A 10321-nucleotide genomic window follows, 5' to 3' on the forward strand; every position below is an offset into this window, starting at 1 on the left:
GAGGTGGGGGTCCTGAGCTTCCCTGGCTAGTGGGAGGGATGCAGCACATTTAATTTGCATGCATTCTTGGTTCCTGGTTTTTTGTTTTTTTTTTTTTTTTTTTGCATTTTGGGTCACACCCAGTGATGCTCAGGGGTTACTTCTCCTGGCTCTGCTCTGCACTCAGGAATTGCTCCAGGCAGTGCTCAAGGGACCGTATGGGATGCTGGGAGTCGAACTCGGGTCAGCTGCATGCAAAGCAAATGTCCTACCCACTGTGCTATCTCTCCAGCCCTTGTTCTGAATTTTGTAAAGGAGTAACTACAGTCAGTATGGAAGCTTTGCTTTTTCAGAACATCATTTTATGGGACGTTAGAGTTACAGACCGCATAGCTAGTATGCGCTGAATTCACTAAATCAGAATTATTTCCATAGAATTGCACATAATAATTTTTTTGGTGACTGTTAGCATTGTTAGTAAGAACTAACTGTAAGGGCCAGAGAGATAGTACAGTGGGTAAGGCACTTGCTTTGCACGCGACGGGTGTGTTTTGATCTCTCGCACCTTTTATGGTCCTCCAAACACTGCCAGGAGTAAGCCCTGAGCCCTGCCACACACCTGGCCGCAGGTGGCAAAGACAGACAACAAGAAAACAAGAATAATCACTAGAAGTGATTATTGACTAGAAGTGATTATTTAACAAGCCTCAAGACAGGCCTCCCCCATTCTTCCTTCTCCCTCCCTTATTAGCTTTACTAGGGATTATTAAAAAATCAAAATAAAGGAAGGGCAAATAAATGCCCATCATATTAATAGGCTAAGAAAAGCAAATGATCTGTATGGATTCCTGACTTTGTCAGGTTCTGACTTTTTTGTTAGGTGGTATAGACAATTGAAAACAAAATCTTTTTTTTTTCCTTTTTTTTCCTTTTTGGATCACACCTGGCAATATTCAGGGTTACTTTTGACTGTACACTCAGGAATTACTCCTGGGGGTGCTCAGATCGTACCAAGCTCAGCCAGGTGCAAGGCAAACACCCTACCTGCTCTGGCCGTTCCCTCCCCCCACCTTTTTTTTTTTTATAGAAAGAGTAAATACAGGAGTACATGAGTCAGTCTCAGTGGAAAAATATTGTTGAAGATACCTCACTGGCTCTTAATGCTGAAGGAAGGGGTTCAGAAACCTCAGAGACCATAGTTTGCAATGGAAGACATCATGGTAGAACACTTACGGGTCTTGTGTGAGCAAAAATGTCCAGGAAGCAAGCGTTCAGGAGTACTGAAAGACTTTTAATCAGGCCGATCTGATTAAAATGTCGAGAGTCAGCCCCACAGAGATAAAACAGGAAGTGTAAGAGGAGGCCGAAGGGGGAACAAAACCTCACATACAGATAATTTTTCTGTTCAGACTTTGGACACTTGGGGAAGACTTATTTTCTGAGAGTGGATCATGGAGACGCTGGCTAACTTACTGGAAGAAATTAAGAAAGATGGGGCTGCAGCGATAGCACAGCGGGGAGGGCATTTGCCTTGCACGCGGCTGACCTGGGTTCGATACCCAGCTTCCCATATGGTCTCCCAAGCACCGTCAGGAGTGATTCCTGAGTGCAGAGCCAGGAGTAACACCTGAGCATCACTGGGTGTGACCCAAAAAGAAAAAAAAAATAGGGGACTGTGGCCACACCTGGCAATAGTTGGGTGACTCCCAGTGCCGTGCTGGGACCACACCTGGACATGTAGGACTCATTTCTCGGGAGCCTTGGGGCAGCTTGGACGTGTTACGCAACAGCTGCCTTCATTTGGGCTACCCAGCTGCACACCTCTCATGCCGGCCTCTCCTGTTCCACTCTGGTTTTGCAGTCGAACAACTTTTCGAATTCTTTTCTTCTCCTCCCCCTCCCCCACCCTAGGGACAGAATGTTTTTTAGCCCAAATGCGGGCACAGAAAGGAGAGCTTCTGGAAAGATTATCAAGTGCTAGAAATTTTTCCAACATGGATGACGAAGAGAATTTTTCTGCAGCAAATAAAGCAGTCCGACAGGTGGGCGACCTTGGAACTCTGCACTTGGTCCTCTGTCTTTAGAAGCCTGTCCCCACCCCACCCCTCTCCTCTTCTCTCTTTCGGTACTAGGAATTGAACCTTGGTCTTGGGTATGCATGTGTCCACTTTCCCGCGAGTCCCTTTCCCAGCTCCGCTCCCCTTGGTTTTTAATAGCCCGGTTGATTTCTTACACTCCCAGGGGGAAGTTTAGAACCTTTTAGACTCTTGTTTCTTTTCTGTTCCACCAAGCCAAAGGATGGGGGCCTATTTTTCATCTTCCCAATAGAATGACTAGTTATCCGAGAAGTTTGTCATAGCAAATATTAGGCCATGAACTCGGATTTGTGAAATTTAAAATATTGGGTCTCAGCTCAGTGCCCCTCTTTCCTTAGTGACTTATCCTTCCAGTGCATTTTCCCGTCGGGGTAGGTCTGCTTTTCCTGTAGCCAGTGTTATCACTTAAGGTTGAATATTCCCAGAGGCATTTATTTCAGGTTTACCTCACCTTTAAAGAAATGCCTCTTGAGGAAACACCCAATTTAGGAATGGAAATCTTAAAAATACGAGCTGTAACGGTCTGTTGCATGTAAATACCGTGTTCTTCCGACAGGTACTCCACCAACTAAAGAGACTTGGAGTTGTGTGGCAGGATGTCCTGCCCGTTAACATATATTGTAAGGCTATGGGGACTTTGCTCAATACGGCAATTGCTGAGATCATTGTCAGAATCACAGCTCTTGAGGTAAGAGTCATTAGCTGCCTCACCAGTCTTGAGGCTCAATTCTTATCCCAGATTGTCACTTTATTAACAAAGGGATGTTGAAGTTTCCTGTTTAATCAACAGTGGCAGAAAGAATTGTTCCATGTTGCCTGTCAAGCTCATACTGTTCTTTTTTTCACTTTTGTCTTATTTCTCTCTTAATTTGTTGGAGACTTGCTCATTGCAAGTTTAAATAATAAAGTCGGGTTATGGGACCAGAGTGGTAGAGTAACGGGAAAGACGCTTCCCTTTCCTGTGGCCAACCCAGGTTGGATTCCCAGCACTGCAGAGGGTCCTCTGAGCACCTCCAGGAGTGATTCCTGAGCACAGAACCAATGTGACCTCCTCAAAAAAGGGGATTCCACTGATTCTCTATGTAGCATTTGTAAGTTATGAATGAAGAAGTTGAAAATTAGGCAAAGTCCCTAAGACATAAGGTGAATGTGGCTTTGTGTAGGTATCATTGTTTGATCACCTTGCTGCTGCTGCTGTTATACATATGTTGACCCTAGAGGAAAATGGCCTAGACTGTGCAGCTGATGTTCCTAATGCATAGACTGGTCAAACCCTTTTTACAGTATCAGTCTGGTTATGTATCCCATGCTTTGCCAGGGATCCCTGCCACATTCTCCTGGAGAAATAATCTCTTTCATGCAGGCAAACGAAATTATTGACAATCTGTTAAAGCATAAATTTGTGACCTTCTAGCTTTAAAACTGCCGATGGAATCTTGGGTTGAGTCAGGTTAGTAATTGATTGGAAAATACTTTAATGACTTGAGCCCATGGACTGCATGTACCAAAGATCTACGATTTCCTGTTCTAAACGGGCCCAATTCTTCTCTTGTGTTCCCTGTGTGTTAAACTAGGACATCTCGACTGAAGACGGTGATAGACTACATTCCTTGTGTAAAACAGTGATGGATGAAGGCCCCCAAGTATTTACACCTCTCTCTGAAGACAGCAAGAATAGGAAATACCAGGAGGAGGTCCCCGTGTATGTGCCAAAGTGGATGCCGTTCAAAGAATTAATGATGATGTTACAAGCCAACCTGCAAGAAATTGGGGACCGGTGGGTATAGAGCTTCTCTGGAGACATTTATCGCTTCACAACTGTAAGAGTATTCTGACATGGGTAGCAGCACTTTTCCCTGTGCTCTGGAAGCCTGAGAGACCCTTTGCCACTTTGGCCAAATGGGCATGTAGTTCCATGTAAGGGTCTGAGGAGGCGTTGTTGCTCTGCCTGGGGGTGCTGGGGATTCTTTGGGCCTCTGGGCCTGCAGCCAAGTAGTGGCCCAGTCTAAGGCAGGTGTTTTTGTTTTTTGTTGCATTTTCTTTTTTGGTGGACTGGAGCAATAGCACAGTGGGTAGAGCGTTTGCCTTGCACGCAGCTGACCCGGTCGACCCGGGTTCGATTCCTCCGCCCCACTTGGAGAGCCCGGCAAGCTACCGAGAGTATCTCACCCGCCTGGCAAAGCCTGGCAAGCTACCCATGAGGTATTTGATATGCCAAACACAATAACAAGAAGTCTCACAATGGAGACATTACTGGGCCCACTCTAGCAAGTCAATGAACAACGGGAGGACAGTGCTACAGTGCTCTTTTTTGGTGTCAGGGATCGAACTGGGCTCTCCTGTGTACAAGACATAGGCTTTGCTTTGAAAAACTTCTAGGCCCTAAGATGGACTTTAAGATGTGAACAGAGAAGTGACTCTTCTCCTTAAGAAATGACGAGCACCTAACTCACAGTTTCTCTGCAGGGAGGTGTGTGTTGGGGGGTCCTCTGTTGTTTTAGAGATGAAGCAGTATAAGCACAAAAAAGGCAACTGATCTGTCTGCTTCAGCATGATTTGTCACAGGTTATATATTAGGCTAATCATCCTGGAAGTGCCAGAGTTGTTCTCAGCAAATAATTGTTCATTCTGAAACAATATAAATGAGATTTCTACTTGCAAAAACTCACATCAATATTTCTAAGTTGAATTTTATACAAATTTTAATTTTTTTTTTAAACCTCCTCCGTCCTGCCCCAATTTTGATTTTTATTGTTATCTCTAGTCGGTAAGAAAGAAAGCTGTAAGTATTAGACTCCAGAGGGCAGCAGATAAGAACTTTTCTTTTTGTTATTCTGAAATCAACTAAAATACTTTATTTTTAAAAGTGCCTCATACAATTTTTTTTTCTCCCAGAGATTTCAGTAAAGATAATATTGAGTTGAGGGATTTTTTTTTTCAAAAAAACTACACCTCTCATCATATAGCTTAAACATTTTTCAAAAAAGTTACATATAGGTGAGGAAATATATAATGTTTTCAGAATTTAAATAGAAAGAATAAATGTTTGTGTATCTCTTACCCACTTTAAGAAAAATACTGCCCTTGCCTTAAAGACCCTTGTGCTTTCTTTTCAAATGTTTGCCCTCAGAGGCAGTTGACCTTTTGGTTATTTTCTTGCCTTTTAAAAACAGTTTTACCATATTGCATGTATCCCTAAATAATATAATGTTTAGACTTGCTCATTTTTGAAACATCCTGTAAGTGTAATCTTCTATAACTTTTTTTTCGTACTGTCCTCCGGTTGTTCATTGATTTGCTCGAGCAGGCCCAAAAACATCTCCATTTTGAGACTTGTTGTTACTGTGTTTGGCATATCGAATACGTCACGGGGAGCTTGCCAGGCTTTGCTGCATGGGCGAGATACTCTCAGTAGCTTGCTGGGCTCTCTTAGAGGGGCAGAGGAATCGAACCTGGGTCAGCCAGGTCGGCCATGTGCAAGACAAACGCCCTACCCGCTGTGCTATAGCTCCAGCCCTTTTTCAGTACTATCTTTTGAAATTCATTTCATGGTAGTATGTATATCACGACAGTTCATTTTCACTACTGAATTTTTTCCTAATACACAGACACTTCAGTTATTCAATTTTATCACATTTTTATCAGTACTTTGTATTACTGGTATATCAGGTTTTAAATGGTGTGAAATGGTGACTCATTGTTACTTCAGTTTGTATTTCCTTAAATTCTGATGAAGTTGAGCATCTTTTTTTAAAAAAATTCTTTAACTCATTCATATTCCTTCTCTCGTAAAATGCCTCTTTATGAGGTTGTGTGTGATTTTTTTTTAAATTAAATTTAATTTTATTATTATTGTTTTTTGCTTTTTGGGTCACACCTGACGATACTCAGGGGTTACTCCTGACTCCGCACTCAGGAATTACTCCTGGCGGTGCTCAGGGGACCATATGGGATGCTGGGAATAAAACCCGGGTCGGCTGCGTGTAAGCCAAACGCCCTACCCACTGTGCTATCGCTCCGGCCCCGTGTGTGATTTTGTTATTGGAAATGCTCTATGTCTTTTGCTGTTGTTGGTTTTTTGTTTGTTTTTGCATTGCTAGGTCCTCAAACGTATATATATATATATTTTTTTTTTAATACAGTTTTTTGGGCAGTTAAGATTTGTTGCTTGTGACTCAAGTTATTATTTTTGAGGTACCATGATTTACAGCACTGTTACATGTTGCTTCATATTTACAAAGCTCCATACCACAGGCACCTCTTCCCTTTACTGTTGTCCCAAAGATCCCTCCCACCTACCAAACCACTTCCCACCCCTCAAGTAACCTCAGTTCTATAGACCAGCTCTTTAGTTCTGTTGCTTTGAGGCATTTGCTTGCTTGATTCTGTATCTTATTTTATTTTTCAGAGATTCTTATTTTTAAAGATCTTTTTTTAATTCAGAAAGTCCTTATTTATTTTGCTTGACATCCAAGTCTTTGTGTCTTTTTTTCTTTTGTTTGCAACGAATTTCCCTTCTCAAAATATTGTGGTCTGTCAAAGGATAGTTGATCTGATCTTTGTTTCCTTGATTTTGTGGGGACATGTATTGTGACTCACTTTTTGAAAGTACCTACAGAACCCAAGACTATGACTGTATAAGAATATGGTTGTAATTATGAAGCTGAAGCAAGGTTTGGTGATTCATAAGAAGGGAGAACTGTCTTACCTTCTTAATGTGGTCTCTTCATCTATGCTGATACAAAATGCAGTAGACATTTGGGTCCGGAGCAATAGTTCAGCAGGTAGGGCTCTTGCTTTGCATTTGGCTGACCCAGGTGCCGTCCTCAGCATCCCGTGCAATTTCCCCAGGCCTTCCGGGAGTGATCCCTGAGCACAGAGTCAGGAGTAAGCTCTGAGCATTGCCAGGTATGGCCCTATACGAAAAAATTAAAAACAAAAACGCCACCAAAAAACACAGCAAACAAACAGAAGAGTCAGGAATTAGAGCAGAGATCAATAGAGAAGAGGGGATATGTGGGTATCATTTTATTTCCATTTAAAATGGAGAACTAGAGGCTGGAGTGATAGCACAGTGGGTAGGGTGTTTGCCTTGCTCGCAGCCGACCCAGGTTCGATTCCCAGCATCCCATATGGTCCCCTGAGCACTTCCAGGGGTAATTCCTGAGTGCAGAGCCAGGAGTAACCCCTGAACATGGCCAGGTGTGACCCAAAAAGCAATAAATAAATAATAAAGATAAGAGTTTTTTAAAAAATTTAAAAAAAAATTTCATTGTCTCAAAAAAATAAATAAAATGGAGAACTATTTGGGATCATATAAGCTTGTGTGTGGTGTGATGTGGTGTGGTATGTGTATGTGGTTTGTGTGTGTGGTGTTGTGTGTGTGTGTGTGGGGGGGGGTGGTATGATCCAGCGCAGGGCCTCAAGCATGAGAGGCAAGTGCTCTCCTGCTCAATCCCCTGAATCGCCTTCAGGGGAGCTGAGTTTGAATCTTGCCCGCCATTCAGAGACAAACAGGAAGTCTTGAGTTTTGTCTTTTGTTTTGCAGGTGGGCAGATGGAAAGGGGCCCTTGGCAGCTGCATTCTCATCCAGTGAAGTCAAAGCTTTAATCCGTGCCTTGTTCCAGAACACAGAAAGAAGAGCGGCTGCCCTCGCTAAGATTAAATAGTTTCACCTGCTGGAGAAAGCCATGCCTGACTATGTGGATTCCTCCGTTGGCATAGTTACTCTCTTAAAGATTTCACCAGAACCAGTGACTTGGCATTGCATTTTATTTTTTAATGCATTGAATTTGGTGAGCCAGTTTATCATGGAAGGTTGATTTCACATCACAGTGCTTTACCTCTTGGCCAGTATGAGGCTCTGTTGAAGAACTGGATGTTCAGACATTAAGTAAAGTACCTCAGTTCATTGACTTTGTAGTTATCCTCTGTGGAGAAGAAACTGCTAAAGCCATGTACTTTGTGATGTTTCCTGGGCCTTGGGGAACTGTATCCATTGCAAATGTAGACCCTGTCTTGAGTCAAGGAATCTATTTTTCAGAAATCTACTATTTCTTTCTAATAGATTTCCATAACTCAGGGTAAAAAAATTTATAAGCAAATAGGAGATATATTTTAGAGGGGAGAACACGTCTGGCTTTGTGGAAATTAAGGAGGCATTCTTTATTATTTCTTTCTAATAAATAATAAATAATGCTTTTCAGATGGAGAGTGTCTTTCATGATGGGAACATTGACAAAAGATACCAACAGATGTTATGTTCCAGGTTTTTCTTTGTATTGGCATATATGACCCTAACAGAGAACTACCAGTTTGTGTCCTTTTTTTCCGTAACAGTTCCTGACTTTTCATAATTGGTAGAACTTGCAACAACTTGAGGTTTTTTTTGAAGCATTTTGCTATTCCAACTAAATTCTGCTTTCTTGGGTTGAATACTTTTGCCTTCTCAATTTCTACTGTTTCTTTGTCTTATCAAATGGCAAAGACTTTAAATTGCCTTTTTTCCTCCCGGTTTACATGCTCCCTGAGATGCTAATTCTGGGCTCTATCTCTTAAGTATTTATTTGGTATACATAGGTAATCTTTAACTCAGTGTTTTGTGTTTTAACTCTTTGCAACCATTAGAGGTGGTATTTTCTTTGTGTGTGGCGGGGGAGAGGGGTAAGGGAAGAGGGAGTTTGGACCCCACCTGGCACTTATTCCTGGCTCTGTGCTTAGGGACCCTCGTGGCAGGGGTCTATATTTGGTGCTGGGGATTGAACCTGGGTTGGCTGTGTGCAAGGCAAGCTCCCTGCCCACTGTACTCATTCCAGCCCCAAGGCAGGTCCTTTCTGGAGGAAGTTTTCACTAGGGCAGACATAATTCAAAGTTCTAATTACTGGCCCAAATAGAACGCAGTCTCGTGTCTCAGTCTTCATCTACTCATTCTTGTTCTGACCCATCCTCTAGTCATTCAGATTGTTTAATTTTTCTTTTTCCAATTTAGGGGTCACGGAAGAATTAATAAAGAAGCAGAAAAATAGTTTTCTTTTTGTAACAGAACTCAGATGTGGTTAATGAAAGCTATTCGTCTATTTTCATCAGGTCCTTCTATGAGAACTCATAGGAAAAATAAAATAGAATGATCTGAGCCCAATTTTAATGTTCGGAGAACAAAGAACTCTTCGGAGGAAGGGGCCACTTTACAGGCCAAAAAAAGTATCTTTTTGAAAATTCACACAATTCCAGATAGCTTTTCTTTCCCTCTCAGCAATTGATAGACTGGGGAACTGAGGACAACTGAAATAAGAGCATCACAGGGCTGTTACACAGAATAGCAGATCTCTTTTGTTCATGGAAGCTATTCCTGTTACTTGACAGGTATAGCAATTTGGGGGTGGGATCTCTCAGAACCGAAAAGCACATCCCTCACTCTTTCCCTCCCCATCAGGAAGGCAGAGAACTGCATTCCAGTGCTTGGAGGCTGTGTCCTTCTTTCCGGTTGGACTGGTTTCCCTGATGAATAGTTTTGAATACCCCGGCATATTGAAGAGACAGACTTCAGCCCCCTCCCTGGCCAAAACAACCCGCGGTTGATGACTAGGTGGATGTTCATTCTGGGGAGGGATGAGCCATTCGTGAGCACACTGGATTTTGCAGTTTGTACAGGATCTTTCTATTTTCATGGGGAACCTGAATTGGAATGGGAGCAGAACCCTCTTCCTTTAGGAAAAAAACATGGAGATTTGGGGAAAAGGAATTTTGTTTTTGCTTTTTTTGGGGGGGGGTCACACCTGGTGATGCTCAGGGGTTTCTCCTGGCTCTGCACTCAGGAATCACTCCTGGTGGTGCTTGGGGGACCATATGGATGCCAGGGATCGAACCCGGGTTGGCCGTGTGTAAAGCAAACACCCTACCCACTGTGCTATTGCCCTGGCCCCTGGGAAAAGGAATTTTAAGAGATTTGATTCATTGGGTTTGGGTCCACATTGAAGAAACCTTCCCTTGTTACATATAGAACTGTAGAGATGACTAAGATTTCCCAAGATAGTTTTTTAAAAAAGAAAAAGGAGGGAGGAGTTTTGTTAAAAAGGCAAGTTTGGGGGGCTGGAGGGGGTGGCTCCTCAAAGGACTAGAATGCAGCCCTGGTTTTGTTCCCTGGCACTGTATGGTCCCTTGTGTCTTGCTGGGAGCAGGGGAGCATCACTGGATGTCATCCAGAGCCAAACAGGCAGGAACGTTAACTGTTTAAATCTTTCAGAGGA

At 42.7% G+C, this 10321-nt stretch overlaps 1 protein-coding gene across 1 annotated transcript in view; it reads left to right on the plus strand.

Moving 5' to 3' along the window:
• Positions 1-8282, plus strand: part of ZW10 (zw10 kinetochore protein) — a 30095-nt gene extending 21813 nt beyond the window's left edge. The window contains exons 13-16 of the mRNA XM_056107570.1: positions 1891-2021; positions 2632-2763; positions 3650-3852; positions 7624-8282. Of these exons, the coding sequence (XP_055963545.1) occupies positions 1891-2021; positions 2632-2763; positions 3650-3852; positions 7624-7744 (587 nt within the window). The 3' untranslated portion in view covers positions 7745-8282. The remainder of the gene's footprint in view (positions 1-1890; positions 2022-2631; positions 2764-3649; positions 3853-7623) is intronic.
• Positions 8283-10321: the final 2039 nt, after the last annotated feature.

The sequence above is a fragment of the Sorex fumeus genome, unplaced genomic scaffold (assembly GCF_029834395.1).
Source record: "Sorex fumeus unplaced genomic scaffold, SorFum_2.1 ptg000169l, whole genome shotgun sequence".
NCBI lineage: Eukaryota > Metazoa > Chordata > Mammalia > Eulipotyphla > Soricidae > Sorex > Sorex fumeus.